The sequence below is a fragment of the Notolepis coatsorum genome (assembly GCF_963971535.1).
Source record: "Notolepis coatsorum genome assembly, chromosome: 9".
In the NCBI taxonomy this organism is placed as follows: domain Eukaryota; kingdom Metazoa; phylum Chordata; class Actinopteri; order Aulopiformes; family Paralepididae; genus Notolepis; species Notolepis coatsorum.
In genome coordinates, this window is record NC_140173.1 from 111,125,094 (window position 1) to 111,150,019 (window position 24,926).

Here is a 24,926-nt window from a genome sequence, read left to right on the forward strand (position 1 = left end):
TCTTGGACTTTTACAGTGAAACCGAAAGAGCCCATTTCACAAAACAGCCTATATCTTCATCAAAATTAGTCTGATTATCCTAACACTGATAACATAGATTCCTTACCTGACATCAGATGGTATCCAACTGGTATATTCCAATTCCTGATCACCATTCGAAAAAATCGATAAGTGTATGGATCCAACGTGTGTACAGTGCAGTACATGATTCCGCGGGTCTCAGAGGCTCCAGAATGAACTGTGATAACCCCCGGCTGCATCAGTGGACTGGAAAATGTGGAGTACAAATTTTTTTTCCCCATCCATTTTCATTGAGTCCATTCCAAAATCCCTTATGTCATCTGGGAGACGATAGGGGGCGCTTTTTTCCACATCTGATCGCCGGCGGCGCTCGGGTATACTAGGGTAGGCGATCAATATACTTATCGATTTTTTCGAATGGTGATCAGGAATTGGAATATACCGCTTGGATACCATCTGATGTCAGGTAAGGAATCTATGTTATCAGTGTTAGGATAATCAGACTCGTTTTCGAGGAGATAAGCTTTTTTGTGATATGTGCTCTAGCTGTTTCACTGTAAAATCCATGAGGAAATGAAAGCAGATATTATCAGCGCGCGGCTCGAATGTGCGTGCGTGCACGTATACTATTGATCATCTAGCGTTTATTTGAAAACGATTCATAAATAGGCCGTTTCTGGAATATTCCAGTAAAAGGCGATTATCATAGAATATATTGTTTTTCACCTGAAAACGGGTGCTTTTCAAAATGCTCTCAAACGGAAATGAAGCGATAAAAAACCAATCTGCCTTGACAACACTGACTGGAAAATGATTCTTTGATAAGCGACGGGCAGATTAGACACATAGCCATAATTTAAAACATAGATTAGGCGATATTAACACTTTGGTTGCCAGGCTTATGTACATCATTATACCATCCTCTGCCAGCTCTATTTGTCTATGGAGAAGTTCCCCTTCTTTGCAGGGCTATAACTTTTTAAATTGTATTGCTAAATTGACATTACTATGGCCCATTCAACGTCAAGTATCTATTGTTCAGGGTGTAGCAACGTTATACTTTTTCATTCACATATTCATACTAAAATACGGTCTAAAGTATAAGTATGTTTTTATCGTTTTCTGCAGCATTCTCCAGAACGTGATGTATAGCCCTAAATGCATTATATTGATGATCAAATACAGTTTGATAGTGATCTGCGCGAGATAGAAAATTTCAAATGGACGTGCTTCTAGAAGTTACTACTTATCATCTGATGTTGACCGGATGGGGGGGGGGGGTCGTTTATAATTCTGTGGCCAAGGTTAGATGATTCATCTAGTGTGGGTGATATGATCATTAGAGCAGTTTGTATCGAACACGTTAAAAAAAAACGCTGAATCTCACTCTAGCTTCCTTGTAGCGTTGGGCGATGAGCGTGGAGCAGAAATATTCCTATTATGGGATGTTGAAATATGCGATCCATCTCCAGGTTGTATAATAGTATATACGTCCAAATCATGTTGTTTATCGAGTTATTGGTAACGGATTGCTATCCATTGTGTCTAGCTCGAGTCCCGGGACTATTAGCGAGTGATCGGACCGAATTGGAATGAGCACCAGCTTCCGTTTCCGGTTAGAGCGATCCGCCGATCGGCCACCAGATGGCGCTCTTGAACCGTTGGAGAGTTGAGAGGGGATCAACAGTAAATCTCAAGTCTCCGGGGGAGAAATATGATTGCGATCACAGATTTTTGAAATATTGATATCAATGACGTGGTACGGCGTCTTTGGCATAATGAGCATGGCGGGGAATGACGTGTTAAGGCGTTTTTGGCAATCAAAGTGTTAACTTTAACATTGGGAGTGGACCGTGGCATTCAAGGGGGTAAAAAGGAAAACACGGTGTGGCGCTCAAAGTGTTAACAATGAAACCACTTTAAACATGTCATGATCAGTCCGAATCAGAGCATTCTGCCTCACTAGATTCTGAATCATCAGATTCCAATGAATCACCCCTCCTCCTCCATACATCATCATCTCCCTTCTCATCATCATCCTCCTCACTCTCCTCTTCCTCACTTTCTTTAGCTGGCCCTGGTGCAGGTAGATGTGTTGGGAGAGCAGGTTGTGTGTGGCAGACAGGGCGACAGCGACCACCCACCAGCTCCCAGCCATGTCCGAGTGGCGAAGGGTGTCGCTTCAGGGAGGGGTGGCGCACTACTAGATATGCCAAGTAGTTGGCACAGAGGCAGTGTTGGCGTAGGCTATCTGAATCTGGAGGGAGATGGATGAATGATTTGTTCTTCATTCTCTTCCACTTTGTGGCACGGGCCTCAGCCATGGTGCTACTCTTCTTGTCGCCATAAATAACATGTCGTGTGAACTCGAACAGCTCCTCTAGCACCTCCTCCTCAAGGTCAAGGCTATCTCCACACCGCGAGAGTAGCCATCTTGCCATAGGGCTCTTTGCCACCTTGTCATACACTGACGACTTACCCTTGCCATAGAAGCCTGAGTTGGCATCACAGCCTGTAATACAGTGTAGCTGCACAATACAATCTGCCATCTCCTCAGTAACCAGGCCACGACAGAAGACTGTGTCCTGCTTTCTCTTGATACAGAGCATACCGGGCGGCTGTTGAGAGATAGCCGCTGCCGTGACATAGGCATCGGTGTCGGCTGCATCAATGACAACAGGGCCACTGTAGCCTGACTCACGTAGAACTGTGTAAGCTGAGAAGAGGATGGTGTCAGCCTCAGACTGGTCAAAGCTGTAGTTCTGCATTGGTTGCTGGGTTGACAAGTTGGTGCAGTGGGAGCCAACAGTAGACAATCTCTACATCCTGTGCAACAAGGTCAGTCAGATGGCTGCATATTACTTTTTGTAGCCGCTCCTTGTTGCTGACGCTACACAGCAGTGTTTTGAACTCTCTGGCAGAGGGGAAGGGGTCGCCCAGCTTCGTGTAGGTGTTGGGGACATTACCTTACCTTGTACCCGCAGATCTCGCTCATCATCTTTAGTTGAGTATGCTGCGTCGTACGGGTCATTTACACAGAAAATACGGTCAGCATCACCATGGTGGGCAAGGATGATACCTTGTGGACATAGTCCAACCACTTGTATGGGGTGCCATCTTGTGTCTGCCGATCTTCTGCTGATGGGGTTGCCATCCTCCAGATCATGCCCATGTCGACAAGAGCGGTGTAGGGTTCTTGCAGATCTACAGATTGGAGAGAGAGCTTCTGAATGAGCTTGCTCTTCTGTGTCTTCCTATATGTGCCGTTGGAGTTGAATAAGGCCACACATTCCTCAACTACACGATGTTCCAGCAACTCGGAGAGATTCACAAGTTGACTGACCTCAATCAGGTCGATCATTGCCTTGAGAGCACTCCGCTCCATCTCAGCAGCTCTTGCTTTGAGTTCCTCCCCGCGCTTCTCCATGCAGGGCCGCTTGGCAAATGTCAAGCGTTTGCTCAGAGGGACAGGTGCATGGAGGCAGGTTTTCTTACTGAACACCCGGTCTCGAAGAAGCTGGTCAACTTCTCCTCTCCCACAGCATGGGCTGAGTTGAAGTCCGTGATGAGTTCATCGGAGGCAGGCATGGCTGACTGTAGGGTGCGGAGGGTGGGTGAGGCTGGATCAAATGGGAAGGAATCAGACTCATGCATGCATGCGACCAGGTCCTGCACGCGCTGCTCATCTTCTCTCATCCTTTTCGAACCAGATTCTATGTGCTTCCTCTTGGCTTTTATTTTTTTGGCCAGGGCATTGTGAGCCCTGGCAATAACTCCTCCTGCCACGAGTACATCTCCTAGCTCACTCCCCTTGTAGCGCTTGTAGATAGCGCTCATCATCACACACTGTGTATGGAAGGGACCAAGAAAGGGTACAATGTCATGGTACTTGTTTGGGTTCTCGGCCTTGAGCAGAGTGATGAGGACGTACACAGGATGATCTCACACTAAGAAGGCGAAGGGCATGTGCTTAGTGGCGATGATGGTAGACAGCTTCTCCATGATGTCATTCACAACTGACTTGTTGGGCGGTTGATTGTAAGATGTATGAAAATAAGCCTTGCTCTTCCTCTGCTCCATATTCAAGCCAGCGTGAAACCCATTGTATGAAGGGATAGTCTGCTCAACTGCAGCAGGACAATCACCATTTGTATCTGCACGAGTAAGGGCATGAACATTCTCACTCTTCACATACAAGAAGGAAGTGAAGGAAACAATTTCGGTACAGAAGAGGGACTGTTTTATTGTTTTCAAAAAAGTTAATGTTGTAATACGGTTGTTGAGCCAGAGGCCATTGACCCTTGGAAAAGAAAAAAAAATGTTATCCACTTTTTCTCCTTATTTTCTATTTTTCTCCCATCCCAATTTCATGTTTCCAATTCTCCCCTCCCCTGTCTTGAACGTTGCTCGCATATGCCCCCTACTGGTCGGTTGTAGGGAGGATAGAAGCCTTGCATCACGCGTCCCCTCCGGTACACGAGGAGGCAGCCTGTCACATATTTTCACCTGCCAGCGTGGACTCTCATTGGCGAGGTGTAACGTGTGGGAGGCTCACACTACCCCCGCTATTTCCTGTCTCTGCTGTGCACTGCAGGGTCCCCCAACCGACCTGTAGGAGTCGCTGTCCACAACGTCCAGATTACCACCCATCGACTTCCACCCGCTGACTCTGACAATTGAGCCAGTATGACAGCCGGCCCAAGCCGGAGGCAATGCTGACACCCGGATTCGAGACCGGAGTCTCTTGCATTGGTGACGAGCACAATCTCTGCTGCGCCACCCAGCCACCACCTAAAAAAATTATTTGAAAGGAAATCCACCTCCTGAATTCAGTGAAATAAAAGTGAATTGATCTCATCCCCTGATGTGTGCATGCGTGTGTTGTGCGTGTGTTGTGTGCGCGTGTGCTTGTGTTGTGCGTGTACTGACCACCAGCCATCCACTGCTTGCTACATCTACGTCAGGAGTGGAGCGAAGTATCCTGGCCTTGCCATGCTCAGTATAGACCTCTGAGTCAGAGGTGTAGCCTCGGTCCAGGCTCACCCCACTGGGGTGATGGGAAGACAACTCACTGTCCGACTGGGCGCCTAGAGACAGATGACGGGTGGGGGAATTATAATAAAACACAAGATAGCTGTGCCCTAATGATAAGGATAAGCACTCAATCAAGAAACCCACTCCCATTGCCAAAAGAAAGCCTTAACATGCCTATAACTACTTATACTATGGAATTACACACTACAAATGTATTACATGGCCCATAACGGCCTCAAAACAGCTTTGCCGACTTCAACAGACCTGTGCCCCTTTGATGTGAGCTTGGGGTATTGACAATGCCGATGCTACATACACTAGTACCTTACCATCAATTAGTCAATTTATATGTTTTTTTCCATACCAATCTATTTCCTGAAAAATGATATGCCCTTCTCTGGTTAAGTACGACATTAAAAGAGGCAGGTTTGCATTATTGCACATGAGAAACTCAAATTGTACAGATTTGTAGATTATATCAACAAATCGATAGTAGATTAAGAACGTTTCTTTTTGTCGTGAACAGCCCTTTTTGTAGTGAATAGTGAAAATGAGATATCGCTTTGATTGTGCTTTACAGTCGTTGAGCATGTCTACCACTGTATCTTTATCAACGTTTCAATTAAAACCCATATAGCTCTGATGAAATAATCATTTCAAATTAATGTTCTGCACTAGTGTAAATGATGCAGTCACAATCCATAATCCATTAACAATACAGATTGTATACGAGACAGATCTATGACTATACTATATCTTCAGTGATAGTGGCATATACTAAAATAAGTAGTTAGGTCTTTAAAAGGGGACATACCGATGATACCGGTATGTATATTTTCAACAATTTTATACGACTTCCTTTAATCTGTGGAACATGTTTGTTTTGTAAAGAAAATCTAGTCTAAATCTAATTTTAATCATTTATTTTTCAACTCCTCTTTCATCCCTTGTATTGAACAGTGTTTTTGGTGGATCCGATTTTCCATAATAAGTCCCCAAAGGTATAATCTGTAATGCAGTCAAACAGCGACCTCTAGGCCCGCTTGAAAAGAGCACCACTTGGTGTTGCACTGTTTACTTTTTTTGGTTTTGGTCTAACATGTTGTTGTAAGTTTAGTAACTTTATACTGTGAATGTCTCCAGACCTCTCTTGGTAGAGCCTGAGGTGTGGCCAGCAGTAGCAACCCCTCTCCCATACCCACTGAAATCCAAACCACAGACAAAGTTTTTTAAACAATAGGCCGTATGGTGAAGGCTGAGAAGTGGCTAGAAAACGATTCTCGTTCCCATCTCCCCGAATTACACAATTTTCACTCTGGGTGAAAGATAGATTGGTGTAGATTTAGGAACAAAAAGTTCTCCATTGACAAAATAGCCCATTTTGCGCAATCATAATTTTAAAGTCGGGACTAGATCTTTCCTCGCAAACGGATATTTGGTCACTGCAGTTTTATTTGACGCAATTGGTGCGAGTTCGGTCACATATCTTGCGCTCGACCAATAGCAGCTCTTTGTTGCGAGGATACGGCTGTATCCTCGCAACAAAGAGAGCTGCTATTGGTCGATCTGCTGTCAACAAAATCCACAGACTAACGTTACATCAGAACAGGACGAAAATGGACAGAAAACACCTTCTAAAGTTCGCAAAAAGGTTTCTAAACAATGTTATATGCATCTCACGTCCGTTCAGAATGAACGTGTACAAAATTTTACACAGACACGGTGGGATAGATATAGAAACTGCGTCGAACGGTGGCTTAACCTACCAGTCCAGAATCATACCATTGTGGAGACATACAAACATTGTTTAGATCGATTTGTGTCATACATGTCATGATATATATTTGTATATCTGTATGTCGTGTATGTCGTGTATGTCATGATGAATTGAAAACGGGGGACCCTGATTAGATTAGATTGTACTTTATTGTCATATTTGCATACAATGAGATTTGGGACTCAAACCTAAGGTGCAGTAATAAAATCACAAGTAATAAAAGAGAAACATAAAATCCTATACAGAAACATTAAATGCTATACAATAAGACAATGTTAGTCCTATACAAAATAACAACAATATACAGAATAGCAATACACAAATAACAATCAGTGTCAGATGGTAGTGGGTGGGTATTGCACTGTGGATATTGCACATCAGGATGTTGCACAGTGTGGGAGGAGGGGGAAAGGTGAATTACCCTAGACCAGTCTACCTTTGATGGTCTTAGCAAATATGTGTGCCACCTGTATGGCCAGCCATCAGCTAAGAATGTGAATGATGCCAGATATAAAGCATTCTGCATGGCATCATCGGCTTTGCCAGAACTCTCTATGCCCCCGACAAGTGCCGCATTGTACCAACACTGCAAAAGGGCAAATTACCAAGCAGCTATAATGAGACATTCATTGAAAGCTATAATGTGTGTTGGCAATGGGTGGCATGTCGAGGACGGGGAGCTAACAGTGACTATGACGTATGACTACAAATCCGGCCTCTGATAGTGTGTTGCAGGTAGTCCACTAAGGTTGCAAACAAAGACAATTTGAGACAGGAAGATGTTCATGTGTGTCTGCAAAACTGCCATGTACAGATCTTTGTCAATGCCAAAACTGTGCAAATGTTTCTAAGGAAACCGAAGATAGGGCTACATGGGATGATGACTCAGATGATAGTGGTGAGGATGATTAACATCAGTGTTGCCTTGGAAATGGTGGATGAGGGTGTGGACTGGGTTTGGATGTATAGGGCGAGGGGATTAGGATTATACAGTAGTAGTGTGATTTGTTTGTATTTGTTGAGATCAGTTTGACACTGATCTCTCCACACACCTCACTGTTTACTCATTTTACTCTGTATTGTATATATTGAATATTCCTCTTTACTTACTTACTTTTTTTTAACTGTATGAAGCACACTCTCAGGGGCTCATACAGAAACAAGCATTTCATCGTAAATCATACCTGTATTTTATTGTGATAAATAATTAACAAACTTGAAACTTTAAACGTGTGTTAGTCGTGTATGTATGTGCCAGACATCCAACTACAACTACTAGGAACCCAAAAAGGACAATAACACTACCGTATGCATACTGCACCTTATGTGAATACTTTCGTCTTGTTTACAACAGGGTGCCCCATTTTCAATTCATCATGACATTTATGACATACAGATAATGACATTTATGACATACACGACATACAGATATCATGACATTTATAACACAAATCGATCTCTAAACAATGTTTGCATGTCTCCACATTCCACAATGGTATTATTCTGGACTGGTAGGTTAAGCCACCGTTCGACGCAGTTTCTATATCTATCCCACGTGACTGTGTAAAATCTTGTACACGTTCTTTCTGAACGGACGTGAGATGCATACAACATTGTTTAGAAACCTTTTTGCGAACTTTAGAAGGTGTTTTCTGTCCATTTCCGTCCTGTTCTGATGTAACGTTAGTCTGTGGATTTTGTTGACAGCGGATGGACCAATAGCAGCTCTCTTTGTTGCGAGGATACGGCCGGGCGCTGTTTGACGACATTACAGATTCTATCTGTACATTCATTGCACACACATCCACACACTTACTTTAAACTCTCAACTTAAAATTAACTTTAGACGCTTTAAACACTACACCATCTTTTTAACTATTTATTACTAAGATTTGCACTACATCCCTACCTCAATTTAGATTTGTGCACTTCATTTTGTACTTTAGTTTGTATATTGTATAGTGTTTGGCCGTTATTCTAGGGATGCACCGATCACGTTTTTTGCCACCGATACCGATCACTGATCGTCTATGAGCCATATCGGCCGATACACTGGCGATACCGATCGTTTTTGGTTTTGTTATAGCAGCTGGCAGTATTATACTGTAGGTCTAACACAGGCATTCTCAAAGTCCAGACTCCGTTCCAGATCCGGACCAAACCACAACCGTCTCTGCCTGGACTCTGAGCAAATTATACTTTTCATATGTATTATCTGTATTATGTGCGAGACAGCGCCAACACAACAAGTCGAAATTCTCCACTATAGTATCCACTACTACAGAGTCTGTCTACTCTGGTCCAATTACATTCCCCCACCCACAGTCTGCAATTCAGAGACAGAGTAGGGCGGGTCTTCACTGCATGCTCGTTGTCTCTTTTAGCGACCGGTGGGCAGAGTGTAGCGGGGCTGAGAGAGTACTCGTCTCGACTACACTTAACACATTCCCCGCCAATCCCGTTGTACAGCGTGTTTGCCGGCCATGCGAATTCTGCCAGACCACGATGTACAGCGTTATTGAGATCATATTTAATTTTTTCGCCATGGCATTCATAATTCCACCACCCAGCCTCTGGTGATACAGTGGGACCCTGCACAATAGTGCAACGCCTCAATACCGCCGCCTGGTGGATGATCGGGCGAGTTACAACCGGAAGTGGCCATCGGTGCATCTGGGAAATCAGTCAGGCAGTCACATATCGTTGCGGGACTACAGACAAACACTGGCGTGCATATGGATCGCTGCCATAACTCAATAATCGATATGATTTGGGCGTTTATTGCACCATACAAACCGGAAATGGATCTAGTAGATCGACGTCAAATAAGTGGGATCTTTTTCCTCCAGTCTCATCGGCGAACGGTAAGAGGACAGTAACGTTATTTTCAAGCCGATTGTACATTTCTTTATTTACAAACCATCTGATCAATAAATCAACCCATACTACATAAAGCATTTACTGACGATCACGGAATTATAAACGACTCCCCCCCCCTTTCATCCGCGCATGATGAATCATAACGTATAGGATCATATACAGTTGAATTTTTTAATATAGCGTGTATCGGGAATAAACGGCAGTTGATAATCTATATATACGTTTATGCCTATAACTCACGTTCTATGAATTACTGCAGAAAACGATAAAAACATACTTATATTCTAGAAGGTATTTTTGGAAGAATCTATGAATGAAAAAGTATAACGTTCCTACATCCTGAACGATAGATAATCGATGTTGAATGGGCCATAGTAATGTCAATTTAGCAATAAAATTTAAAAAGTTATAGCCCTGCAAAGAAGGTGAACATCTATAGCCCTGCAAAGAAGGTGAACATCTCCATAGGCTTAGAGTGGTGGCAGCGAGCCTACATTGATGGATATATCCGTGGCAGGGAATGTGTTAATGGCTGGTCATCCAGCCTAATTTCATGACTTTTCTTGTGATCGCCTTAGCCTTCACGGTTATACGCACGGGTGCTCTCTAAAGTGGTTTGCGTTAGAAGCCGTTTTGGTTCTTTCTCTTTGTACTCTCCGCGGTAAGCTTAACAAACTCTCCATGCTCCTCTAGGTGATGGGACTTCAAGTGTCTTATTAAATTTGTTGTGTTGAAACTTTTTACATTGCTTCCCCCACAAGGTATTTTATCCTGGCATACATTGCAGATGGCATTTGTTGCATCTGTCTCAGACACTTTGTAATAGTTCCACACTGCCAACATGTTTTAGGCGACAATGACACCAACTCCGCTGAGAATTGGCTCATGTTTTGCGCGTCATCGATCGGTTTTCGCAATCAGCGACTAGAAAGCATTATCGGAATTCCCCAATCTCATATTTATACTGAATATCGGCCGATACCGATCGCTGGCCGATCGATCGGGGCATCCTTACTTTATTCTTTTAACTTTTTTACTGTATGAAGCACAATCTCAGGGGGGTTCAAACAGAACCAAGCATTTCAGTATAATGTACATGTACCTTATATGTGACAAATAAAACAAAACGTGAACTTGATCTTTAACCCTTTCACTACCACACTACAGGAGGTTAACAGGGCTGTACAGTGCGACAAGGTTATCGCAAATTGCCCCTTAATTTGGCCCGTGCAAGTGGTAAATAATATTTGGGGGCAACCTTGCGAGTAGTGATTTCAACCCTTCATTCGCATTTCACCCCTAAATTAATCCATACAAATTGGATAAAAAAAAATTGTAAAACATTAGCCTACAACCAGGGCTGTACAGTGCGACATAATTTGGAAAAAATCTGTCTGCGATGAATGAATTGACTGCGTAGCCCCTGTGCGATAGCCTGTGTGTGAAAAAAATATTTGCGTGTACTGTGAAGTGAATCTGGGCCACGCTATTCTACTTGGTAGTTGTAGTCTATCGTGCGATTAAATACCATGTCCCCGCCTGCGTAGAGTCCATACATCCAACACCAAATCCCATCATTCCTAGCGAACAATCGAATCGAAACTGAATGTGGCCTTGCATCGCCAAAGAAGAACTTCCTTTCAATAAGTTTAAGCCACTAATTTTGCTCTGCAAGAAGAACGGAGCGGATATCAGTCCATCTTATGACAACCACGTTCGATGTGGAGAGACCATAGCCGATTAAATTAAGTCGGATCTGGCAGTGATGATTGACGGGGACACATTTTTCTAACGTTCAGCCATGCATTAGGTGAGTAGCCCACTATTAGGACGTTTTTCAATACTTAAATACTGTCTACTTAAATTTCCCTCCGGGGATCAATAAAGTATCAACCTATCTATCTATCTAATAATGAGACAATATGCAAATAAGATAATACTAATAATTGTCACGGTTCCCCGTATGAAAGTGGCTTGCAACTTACTGCTGGTAAAATCACTGTTTATTTCTCGTTTTGCATAGTATTACATTCCTCTTCTATAAACAATCAAAGTCCTACCGTAAGAGCCTCATACGAGTCAATTAAACCTTTTTGATTAGAGTCTTTCCTTCAAGCTAAGTTGAACTGAACATTTCACTGTCAAAAGCGCAAACTTAAACAAGGTTGCGTCGCAACACTGTTTTCAAAATAAAGGTCACCTATACAAATACCGTAGTAGGCCTCTCAATTCTTATAAAAAAAAGTCCATAAACATTAATTGGCATAGATCTCTATAAACGGCCCAACACATTGATCATAAATATGAAGCGGTTAATTACCCATAAAAATAATAAACCTTTCATGGGGTTATTTACAATAATAATAATACATTTTATTTATAAAGCACTTTTCATTGTGAAACAAAGGTATGCAGAGTTTCTTGTCCTCCTGATTAATGCAATGGTGTGTGTGTTGTGATGATCTCATTCAAGGAGCACTACAAGCGTGCGCACACAATTTGTTGTTTTAGTTCTATTAGTGATTTACACACTCAGTTGGTTCATTATAAAAGATACAAACCTGAAAACAAAAGCACTTAAATGTTAAATAAAAGGACCACAGTAATGAGGCAGGAGGAACATATTTTTTTGCACTATAATGGTAAAATTGTTATTTAAAAATGTGCCCCTAAAAAAGATTCTGTGCCCCTAAACTTCTCATTTAGGGGCAACTGTGCCCCTAGTGAAAAAGCTTAGCGTACAGCCCTGGTTAACCATTCACTACCACTACAGACTGTTCACATATAAAGGTACATGTACATTCACTGTAATGTACATGTACCTTATGTGACAAATAAAACAAAACTTGAACTTGATCTTTAACTACCACACTACATACAGTTAACCTTTCACCGTCTGTAGTGTGGTAGTGAAAGGGTTAACCCTTTGTAGTGTGGTAGTGAAAGGGTTAAGAGGACTATCCGTTGTATTCAAGTTGAGTGTTTGTGAGAGCATTCTAACCTGTGTCGTTATCTGTGGTGGGGGAGGCCAGCTGGAAGGAGGCGGGTGGTTTGACCCCTGCTCCGATGCACTCCAGCAGGGAGAAGAGGGTGTACCAGTCGTCGGTAGAGTGGATGTTGGCCGCGTTGGTCTTCAGCAGCTCATGGAGGCCGTAGGCCACCTCCCTGCTCACCCTGGACATGACATGATGCTTCATCATCAGCAGCAGACGCAAAGACAGGAGCACCTGCAGATAAGATACGAATAGATAAGATAATAGATAAGATAAGAAGAATAGATAAGATACAAAATGATAAGATACGATAAGACAAGACAAGACAAGATACAATAAGATAAGAATAGATACGATAAGATACGGTAAGAATAGATAAGATAATAATATAGATATGATACGATATAAGAATAACAGATAATAACATAAGATACAATATTATGATAAGATAAGTGTTGTAATGTGTTACTGTAATGAGGTAATGTAACATGTTCCAAATTCATAGTAATCAGTTACTGATCTAACAAGGTCGTTACTGTGTTACATAAGGTCTTCAATGATTCTGTTTGAAACTAGAAATGATCCATTTGGCTGTGGTGCACCTACCCTCCCACCACCTGTACCATACAAAGAAGCATCCTCTGAGCGCAATGTTTATTTCATTAGTTTCAAAGGGCGATTCATTTGATCATATTACATTTTTGTGATTATATACCATATTCAAGCATTTGTAGAGGTAATTATTTTACCCAGTTCAGCTTGACGATATGTCAGGCGTGCAACTTTTTACGTGCAAGCGTCAGATTACCACCCCGGACTCCCGCCGCTCTAGAACTGTTAATCATTCGCCGATTATGAAAATTATTGGTCAGGGGTGTAGCCAATGAGTGTAGCTTTCCAAAGATAAAGGTGACGAGCAAAAACCACAAATGAAAAAATGTCTGAGTGAATTGGCGTGGATGAGGAAATGGAGAGCTTTTTTCTTGGCACACGGTTAGTGTCTCTAGAAGACTAACGGATTTTTATAAAATATGTGAAAAAGAATAAATTTTTCCATTCATACGTTCCCGTGTTATACCGTGGTGAATATAAGTATGGTTTTAGAGCGGTCTAGGGTAATTCATGAAATGCTGAGTTAAAGCCCTATACGTCGATTCCACTATAGACGTTGCCATTTCTTGCCTGTATACACTATTATCCCGAAATCAAATCTATATCATAGGTATTATGTTCCATCATGAATGCATGAAAGGGGGGGGGTCGTTTTCTTATTATTTGATTGTCAGTAACGGCATTCGCATTGAACACTAAAAACACTTATCAGCCCGATCTGTGTAAAAGCATTGCAGGATCAAGCTAAAATTGACGTCAGATCATTCTTACCTGTGATCGGGAGTATTCCAAAAATAATATTCCAATTGTTTGATCGCCATCTGGTATATCCAATGTCCATTTGGCCCACGGCATAATCCACCACAACATATGGATCAGGGTTATTTGACACGCTTCGATGGAACCGGCAGAACGGCTGCCCTCGCCCGACAAGGAAACATGAAACCCGAGATGTTTGGCCCACAGAGAAAGATACAAGGGTATAAAGGGTGCTCGATACTGCAGTGCGTGATGCGGCCGGTATTGCACTTTTACATTCTCAGGCTGATTCCCCATGTTAACCCCGAGTCTCGTGTGCCTGTAATGAATAGAAATATCGAATAAAAGAAATAACGATCAAATAACGAGTATACTCGTTGTTGGCGTTCAACGATTGGCACCCAATAACGAGTATACTCGTCGTTGGCAGTGAATGAGTTAAGACGCATACTGCACGATGGGAACGTCCTGAGTTGGAATTGAGGAATTGCATGTCCTCTCCCATCTCTTCACCTGATTTCCTCTCCGACTGTACACAATAAAGCAGAAATACCATAAAAAAATAGATAAATCTTAAAAAAAAGAAGAAAAGAAAAGAACACTGCTTCATTAACTCCTTAAGCCTGATGAGCCCGGTACTGGGCTGAAATGAATATCATGTCATAAATAGATCAATGCAGTCCGTATTAATTAATGTTGCGTTTCTTTTTTAAATGTAGCCAAGAGTAAAGACCCTAACCCAATCAAAACAGCAGTCAAAGTGTATATTTTCAGCACTATGTTTGTTTACCAATGATTTTAACTGTTATTACTTAAATCAGGGATGTGATTGCGCCTTAAGAAAAAAACCTGAAAATCTTCGAAATGATATATATATATTTTTTACAACCAGCCGGTTGGCCGACACCACCCTTCAGGATGATAAGAGTACTGGCGTCAGCAAGCGACACAAACATATTTGAATGGATGAACACATTTTATTTGTATAGATTGAACTGTACACAGGGAAGAGGAAGGTGGGAGAGGAAAGGGACAAAGAAAATGAATCAAATATCTCAGTGTCCCCCTAGGGCAGACCTGGGCATTGTACGGCCCGCGGGCCGGATACGGCCCGCGGGATGATTCTGACCGGCCCGCGAAAGATTACATGATAATAAATTTTTTTTTTTTTTTTTTTTTGTACTTTTTTCTTTTCTTGTCAACGTTCACACGCACAATATATGCTTAGGAGACATGCTCAGAAGATGTTGGTTCTCTTTGGATCCACCTACATATGTGAACAGACATTCTCAGTCATGATGTTTACCAAGTCCAGGTACAGATCCTCTCTCACTGATGAACATCTGGCAGCTGTGCTTCGCATCTCCACCTCAGACATGCAACCTGACTTTTATGGACTTGTTAAAGCTCAACAGAGACTAGATTTCTCACACTGAATGAAAAAAAAAAGAACTGAAGATGTGGAAATAGAACAAGTTAAATGGGACACATATTTTTTTTCTTTTTTTTGCACAGTTCTGAAAACATTAAATGTTTAATATAGGCATGTAAAGTAAAAAAGGCTACAAAACTGGTACACTTTTCTTTACACAGTTCAGTGACATGTCTTGTTTATTTTTGCTATAAGATGATGCGATGTCTTTAGAAAGCTAAGAAAATCCTTGTTTCAATAGTATATGAAACTCAAAATGCCCTTTGTTATTAATGTTTCACATTTTGTTTATCATTTTGGAAATAAATTCTATTTGAATAAATTATATTTTTGAAAGCTAACCTCAAGTTTTAATTGCCAAATAATAACATACACTCTTACCAGGGTTCAAAACAATGCCATTTACTGCTTTTTATATAGAAATAAAATGTATATTATGCATAATTGAGTTTGGAATTTTGGCCCGGCCCCCCAACATATTTTCAGTTGCTCATTCGGCCCCCTGGGGAAAATAATTGCCCACCCCTGCCCTAGGGAGTCATCTTGACCCCTCCCAAGTAATCCTGGCTCAAACACTAATGGTAGGACCTCATCTTTTCTTCTTTGCAACCAGATTGTGCAACACCTGTAACCGCCTCCTCTGGAAGTCTTGCCTACTGACTGCGAAGGGCTGTAGTTGGACTAATGGACTCTTTTGCTTTTCTTTTGCTCTCAGGTCGATTTTGAGAATGAAGGTGGTGACATTTCTCCATCTCAGCTTCTTGGTTATGTCTAGGTTGGCATCTGTACCTCATGCTTGAGAGTTTGATGTTTCTACAGAGCTTCACATTAACTGGACAATGCTTGCTCTCCCTTGAGTAGTGTTGAGTGGCAGACTGCTGCACTGCTTGCAGTTTTACAAAAGCAATCAGTGTTAGTGTGTTTCCTAGTGTGTTGACGTCTTTACAGCATCTCGCGCCACTCAACAAAACTGCTAACATTATCGATAGCCAATGAAAATCTGTTATGCAAGAATAGCAGGTCTGATAAATGTTGCTTTCGCATTTCGCTTAGACTAGGTGGAAAAATAATCAAAACATACATAAAGCTCAATATAAAAATATATATTTATTTTTTATTATTATTAAATGTTTTTATGAATATTTCTGTATCATGATTTTAGGTCAGAAAAAAACAGAAATCTGGTTTAAAACGGAGAAATCACATCCCTGTTAAATACCTTATACGCTTCAGGGCTCGAAATTAACATTTTTACTTGGTAGCACTGGTGCTCCCAACTTCAAAAAGTTGGGAGCACCAGCAAAAATGTAGGAGCACCCACCAAAATGTAAGGAGCACCAACAATATGTAATATAATTTTTTTATTGATAAAAAAACAACAATATAACAGTACTGTAATGCAGTAAAGCAGTAAAAGTAGCCTTAACACATTCTGGGCCATTGGGATTAGACTATGAGGCCAGCTTGAGGCCGGCTTTTCATTACAAGTTTTCACTGTGCGTGAGGTTGTTTGTAGAGCTAAATCTATATTTTATATTATTGCTATGTGTTCCCTCCCAAAATCCAACCCTAACGTCCTCGTCGTGGGAGGGGGAAGCAGGTGAAGCTGACCAATAGGGCAATGGTAAAACTCATGGGCCAATCCCCCGTGAAGTGGATAATTGGATTACAGAAACATTGAAGAAAAGTAAGAAACCCTGCACCCTAGGAGATGGAAGCAAACCACATGGAGAGGGTGCGTCAGAACCTTCTATCCCCTAGGCCAGGGGTGGCCAACCAGTCAGAGACTAAGAGCCACAAAAATGACTGTGGTACCACAAAGAGCCACACCATATACCAGCGTTTCTCAACCTTTTTTTTCAGTCACGGTACCCTTCATGTGTTTATAGGTCTCACCCTCTGGCCTCTGAAGTTGCTAATGTCTTTTATTTGGGCCTCACAGGGTTAAAAGTACCCTGTGAGACCCACGGTTGCAAAATTACAAAATCACTTTTAGCCATTTAAAATAAGAATGTTTATTTAAAAAATGTTAAGCACATGTATAGTCAATTGGTCCTGTTGTTCAGCCTCACAATGCTATTTGATAGGAAATGTGTTTATAATTATGTCCCACCCTCTGGTCTCTGAAGTTGCTAATGTCTTTTTAATTTGGGCCTCACAGGGTTAACCTCTTAAGCCCGAGATATACAGTAAAAGTGTATATTTTCAGCATTACGTTTGTTTACCAATTATTTTAACTGTTATTAGTGAAATATAAGATTATAGAAATCTAAGGACATGTATTGGGACTGCCCACCAGTTAAGATATTCTGGGAAGAAGTGACCCAGCAATTATCAAATCTCTTAATTCTGAATATACCTGTACACCCCTCTATATTACTGCTGAATGATGATTTTTGAATATGCAGTACCTATACAGCAAAAGAGATTGGTTTTATCTGGTATTACAGTGGCTAAAAAACTGATAGCATCACGATGGTTTCAACCGGAAAAAAATTGCCGAAAGGTCTGGATTCTTACATATCTCGATGTGATTTATCTAGAAATATCTACAGTAAGAAATCTGGGTCTCAATGAATCCAAATTGACAATGTGGTTAGAAGTGGTGGAGAGAATAAAAGCTAGCATTTAATGGTAGTATCTGGTTAGGAGCGAAGGATAATGGATGGATTATCCATTGGGGGGTCCAGGGCGGGGGGTGCGAGCAAGAGCATTATGTGTGTAGGGGAATAGATAGCAGGTATTAGGGGTATATCTTGTATAAGACATTTATCCAAACGGTGAGTTAACTGATGTACACTGTTTTACAATGCTTGTATATCTAATCATGTGTTGTCATGTTTGTTTAAAAAATAATAAAAAAAAGAAAATACAAAAAAAAAAAATCTAAGGGCATTGAGTCGGAAACCGGCGCATATTGACAGGAGGAAGTGGCACAGCCAAAAGTGAGTGTAGTCTTTTGAAGGAAGAGACTCAGGGCTTTCGAATTTCGAAAAACTACCCTATCCAGCTCACACCAGCCCCTGTCAATCATCTGACTTCTGGATAAACTTTTTTTATTTCTCTTATTTTTTGGGATTATCTCCCACAAACCTGAACGTTATTGCCATAAAACAGAACGCATTTAGTTTCTCTACCTTTCTGTGAACGTCTTGCAAAAAACGGTGTTGCAATACGATGAAAAATGGTGGAGAAATTTATATTATAAAAAAGATGGCAGAATTCAGTACTGTATCTACAAAACCTTCTGTTTAATCATCTTCCCTTTATTCATTTACTTAGATTTTTCAGGTCTGGTCAATTTTAGCATGGTGTTCACAGTCAAAGATACATTAAACATTTTTTAAATAGAATTGATATTCTCCTTTGGCTACAATTTACTCAAGCCTAGTAACAGACACACTATTTCTGACACTGATCCATAATATATGTCCCTAGATTCAGATACCAAGAACATGCAAATGGACCATTTAAAAAAAATTGTAAATGTTTATTCTACGTCCTTATGGAATGAGTGACATAAAAAAAAAGAAAAAAAAGAAAAAAATATAAATAAAATGTATATATATATGTATATATATTTATTTTTTTATGGATGGAAGTAGAGCTGCCGCGGTATTGATATTTTCCTTACCGCACAAATTTGCGTAATATTTCATACCGCCACAATATAACCGCAAAAAAATTAAGTTGGAATGCATTTTTATTTGATTTTTTTAGTAGTCTACTCTTTATAGCATATAGCCTGCCTCTAGTCTAAATGTCTATCTTTAGAGGATGACTTTGCAGCATGAATATTGTTTGGGATTCGGCAAGCACGCATTCGTTATTGAAAGTGAAACACGGATTCGAAGTCTCCCCTCTGGTCGTGGCCGTTCACTCGGTGTCGCGGGTAGGGGTGGTGGGCTGGTAGCGCCCGGTGGTTACCCCCCCCGACCCTTTCTTCTTCTTCTTATTATTATAAAGTTACTACTTGATTAACAAAGGCATTCGTTTTGTGGCATTAACGTTATATAGTTACACGTTCAATAACATCAGCGTATTTACCGGACCATAGCAAGGCAAGCATTACTCAATTCATATCTCTGTTCCTTCCTTTGCTCAGAGCGTGCTGAGTTGTGCACATTCTGCGGTCTGTTAATACAGTTTTCAATCAGACAAGTGTATAGAACGAAGGGCTTTTATTATAACATTTGTTGCAGTAAAATCATTATGCCTCGTTTAGTACTCCTGTGGACTGGAGCTCTGGTAGTCCACTCCGGCGGGGAGCTAATGTTATTAGCCTTGTTGTGATCAATGGCTAACATCCAGGAAGTAAAAACCGAATAGGCGCTTGCCGATTGGTGGTAACAGCAGAAGCGGGTGCAAGCGGTGTGACGTAATTGGCAGATTCGACTGTCAATCAAAAATGTCCCGTTGCATTGCTTTGGTTGAGAGTATTATTATAAAAAACAGCGTTGATGCGGTATTCAGTTAAACGCTGCGGTGGGCGTGGCGTGACGTAACAGCGATACCGCGGTATTGCGGTAACCGCGGCAGCTCTAGATGGAAGAGCCGCACATTGACGGGCAAAGAGCCGCATGCGGCTCGCGAGCCGCGGGTTGGCCACCCCTGCCCTAGGCGGTCTACCAACATCGCAACCTGGAACATCAGGACCATGTACACAGCGGAGAAGACGTTAGTCATACAAAATATACAAGCTCTCTATCCTCGGCTTGTGTGAAACCAGATGGCTCCAGACAGGAGAAGTCAAACTGACCAGTGGTGAATCCATAATCTTCTCCGGACACCCGGATGAGAAAGCACCACACACGGAGGGAGTGGCACTCATGCTCTCCAAAGAAGCGCAGAGGGCCCTCATCAGTTGGGAGCCCATCAACTCCAGAATCATCACCGCAAGATTTAAAACCACCCATAAAAGAATTAACCTACATGTCATACAATGTTATGCACCCACCAACACCACAGATGAGGAAACAAAGGACAACTTCTACAACCAGCTACAACAGCTACTCCAGGCCAGGAGAGAAAAATACATCTTTCTCCTCATGGGCGACATGAATGCAAAGGTTGGGAACAACAACAATGGATACGAGCGGATTATGGGAAAGCATGGAATCGGCAGCATGAATGAAAATGGCAAAAGATTTGCAAACGCCTGTGCGGACTACAACCTGGTCATAGGGACAGAGATAGAGAGAGAGAGAGAGAGAGAGAGAGAGAGTTAGAGCTTCCTAAGATGCCGTAGGTGATGATGTCACACCAGGATGTCAACAGAGTTGGAGACGGGAGCAGCCCGATGGATAAAGCGATATAAAGAAATGAATAGCCAAATAAATGTGAAGTTATCTTTGAACCTCTGTTTTCAAGCCTCGTCAATATACCCACGCCCCTTTCCTCACTAATGGAACTGGTGTCGCAGAGTCACGTTAGAACGTTAGCTTAGCGGCTAACGTGAGTTAGCTTAGTGGCTAACGTTAGCCCGTTGCTGCGCTAAAGCAAGTCTCCTCTCAGCCTCCTTAGCCAAATTGAAATGCCCAAACTATATGGCAAGGTCCGTAAACAAGTGGAGAAAAACTCAGTACAATTAAACACTATGCAACGACCACTGCAAACGCAGAGTGAGTAGTCAAATAACGTTAATGTCATTGCTACTGCTGTGACTTAGCTGCTCATACCGGTCACAAGGTATAGTCCAAATCCATACCGTAGCGCAAATTCATACCATTTATACCATATACCGTTTATACGTCCACCCCTAATGGATATCACCTGACCACACCACAGAAAACCAAATAGATCATAAGTATAAACAGGAAGTTCAGACGTTCCCTCCTGGATGTACGAGTGAAGAGGGGGGCAGATGTGGGGTCAGATCATCACCTACTGGACGCAAAACTCCAACTCAAGCTGAAGCGCTGCAAATTCCCCACTGACAACAGAGCAAAGTACAACATCCAGCTTTTCCAGGACATAGGAACAACGCCGCGGAACTATACCAAATCACCCTACAGAACAGGTTCCAAGCCCTGCAAGAACAAGCTCAAAAACCAGTGGAAGAGCACTGGAACAACCTGAAAACGGTATGGAAGGAGACATGCCTAGAAGTGGTAGGGAGAAAGAAAACAAGCCACAAACCCTGGATATCCACTGAAACGAATAGAGGAGAGGACGGCAAAAAAAGGCACAATAAACAAATGCAAAACTCGAGCAAAAAAGGGAGCAGCTCACAGAGACTAATCAAGAACATGTATCAGGACATGAAATGCCAAGTGTTACATAACGGTGCAAGAACACTTCAAAGTGCTCACCGGCGTGAAACAGGGCTGCCTACTTTCCCCCTTCCTCTTCCTCCTATGCATCGACTGGATCATGAGGCAAACCACAACCAATAAAAAGACTGGCATCCAGTGGAGTCTAACGGAGCACCTCGAAGACCTGGACTTTGCGGATGACATCGCACTACTCTCACACAACCATCAACAGATGCAAGACTCATTACAGGCCCGAGCATCAATAGTTAAGATGGATGTATTACCCAGAATTAACTTCTTCAGCTCGATGTTGCCGTTACCCCCCCCTGTTGGTTACTGGCAAAAATTACACTCCGCTGCATATAAATTCATTTGGAACAACAAACCTCCACGAATAAAAAGATCCACTGCACAGAGAAACAAAGCCGACGGGGGTTTAGCATTTCCAGACTTCAACTATTATTTTAAAGCGTTCTCTTTAAGACCACTGATCACCTGGTTTGATTCTCAAGCATCTGTATCCTGGAGACCATTAGAGGAGAACATAGTGGCAACACATAGACTGCAGAATATAGTGTACACCAACTTATCAATCAATGCAACTTGAGATTTGGCCCTCTTATTACACATGTGATCAGGATATGGCGTGACACACAGAAAAAGTGTACAAACCACCATAAATGGCACAGTCATTCTCCCCTATTTAATAACAATTTACTCCTTATTGCACAACAACCTATCAGATTTCCTAGATGGGAAAAGAAAGGTATACATACATTGGGGGATATCTTCGATGTCCATGGTTTCTGCAGTTATCAAGATATATCTAACAAATTTAACCCCACCAGCTCCACTCATTATTTCTATCTACAATTAAGAGCAGCTTTAAAGGCTCACAGAGTCCCATTAAAGATTCCACTTGAGCACCACAGATTTGACAAATTCTTTTATGAAAAGGAGACATCGAGAGGCTTCGTCTCTGACTTTTATCGTCACTTACTTACGTCCTCATATGATGTCCTTCCCTTAGACTCGGTTTGGAGAAAGAATATCCCAAACTTGGAAGTAGATTTTGATTGGGATGAAGTCTGGGCAAACGTTCGGCTATCATCACGCAGCCCGGATCACCAACAGATTAATCTTCATTTTGTTCATAGGACTTACCCGACTCCTAGACGTTTGCACCTAATGGGGCTTAGACAAGACCCTCGATGCTCCTTGTGTTTAAACAGTGCTCTTGGTACATTTATGCATATGTATTGGGAATGCCCTCCTGTTAAGATATTCTGGGAAAAAGTAACTACTCAATTATCAGAATTTTTATCTCTGACCATACCTATACTGCCATCTGTATTGTTGTTGAATGATGTTTCTCAGCTATCAACCTCTGTACATGTAAAGAGACTAATTTTGTCCAGTCTTACGGCTGCCAAAAAGTTGATAGCGTCACGCTGGATTCAACCGGATAAAATGTGCCGGAAGGTATGGGTTCTTACCTATTTATCTAGAGATATCTACTGCACGAATTTTAGGTGTTAATGAAGCCAGCATAGCAATCTGGTTAGCTGTGGTGGAGAAGATAAAGGGAAGCATATGAACTTGTAATTTCTGATGTTAAATGGAATAGTGGATGTATAGTCCAAGAGGGGGTCCTGAGGGGGGGGGGGTGGAGGGGGAGGGAAGGGGAAGGAAAGAGTGAGGAAGAGCGAGCAAGAGCACATGTATTGTATTGTATTGTATTTATTATTTTTATGTCTTTTAATCTACATTTATTTTGATTTAATTACTGGACTGTCATTATTGTTATTATTATTTCTGTCATTGTCCTGTGATTTATCATAGATTTTTACTGTTACTGTATTGTTTGACTGAGGAAGACGTAAGGGCAAGAATAGGAAAAGCAAGAGCAACATTCAACATGTTAAACAAGATATGGAAAACCTGAAACATCAAACTCAACACCAAGCTCAAAATCTTCAACTCCAACGTCAAATCCGTACTGCTATATGGCTCTGAAACCTGGAGTATGTGTCCATTGTCATTGTCAATTGACAGTATAAACCTTCCCTTCAATATGACCTAAAGAAATAATTTTTTCATCAATACGTTCCCGTTTTATAGCGTCGTGAATATGAACTATATACCGAAAAGCTAACCTGGAGCGGGAAAAAAAGTGACACCCGGTCTGCAACAGGGGAAACTGCATTCTCGAGACAGTGCCAATACCAGGATCTGGCCGGTACTGCACTTTCGGAGTCCCAATATGGCTTTTCCAGCCAAAATACAGCTCCGTGACAACAACCGGGATATTAAAATGGAATAAAAACAAAAACAAGCTTATCACGTATTTATACGTGGTTGGCCGTCAAGCGCTGGCTCCCAATCACGTATATATAGTATAGTGTAGATCTAGTAGTGTAGCCTATAGTGTAGACTAGGCATGTGCCGGTATGACATTTTGAGGGTACGATAAACTTGGGCAAAAATACCATGGTTTCACGGTATTCGGTACATACAAAAAATCCCCCATTGAACAAAACGTATTAGTTATTACAGTGCACAATAAGCGTTATTTATGAATGTGTGAAGTCTGTATTACACACAGAGGGAACTGTCTGACCTCTTTCAAACTAAGTACAGAATATAAAATACTTCCAAATAAACTTTCATGTAGATTGTAGGCTATGTCAAAAGGGCATTTTGCTAATGTAATCTACTTGCAAAGATGTATGTTATATAGCCTAGTACTATTCTTACCGTTCGGGGGGGGGGGGGGGGGGGGGGGAGGTCGCACCAGAACAATTATTTGCACTCGCACGAATGCTCCCAATTATATTTTGAGGTTGCACAGATACAATTCGGTCGCTTTGTATTCGAATGCTGAGAAACATTCATATCTTTGGAACTATTTGTGTTCAATTGTATCTGAATCGGGAGATGTCAATGAATGTAGACCAAGCCAAGTGAAACACTTCATTCGAGCAACTTCTAATGAGTGGAACACATTTGATGGATATTTTGTGCCATTTCATGTCAGGGACCCGATGGACATCAATACTGGAAATCGCGATCAGACAATTGGAATATTCATTTTGGGATACCTCCTAGTAAAGGTAAGGACTATAATTTATGACATCAACCCTACTTTGATCCAACAATGATTT

At 41.7% G+C, this 24,926-nt stretch overlaps 1 protein-coding gene across 4 annotated transcripts in view; it reads right to left on the reverse strand.

Moving 5' to 3' along the window:
* gbf1 (golgi brefeldin A resistant guanine nucleotide exchange factor 1) overlaps window positions 1–24,926 on the reverse strand; it is a 221,188-nt gene that overhangs the window by 24,740 nt on the left and 171,522 nt on the right. For all 4 annotated transcript variants that reach the window (XM_084322245.1, XM_084322244.1, XM_084322243.1 and 1 more), the window contains 2 exons: window positions 12,714–12,939; window positions 4,951–5,108 (listed from right to left, as the gene is read on the reverse strand). In XM_084322245.1, coding sequence (XP_084178371.1) covers window positions 4,951–5,108; window positions 12,714–12,939 — 384 coding nt within the window. The remainder of the gene's footprint in view (window positions 1–4,950; window positions 5,109–12,713; window positions 12,940–24,926) is intronic.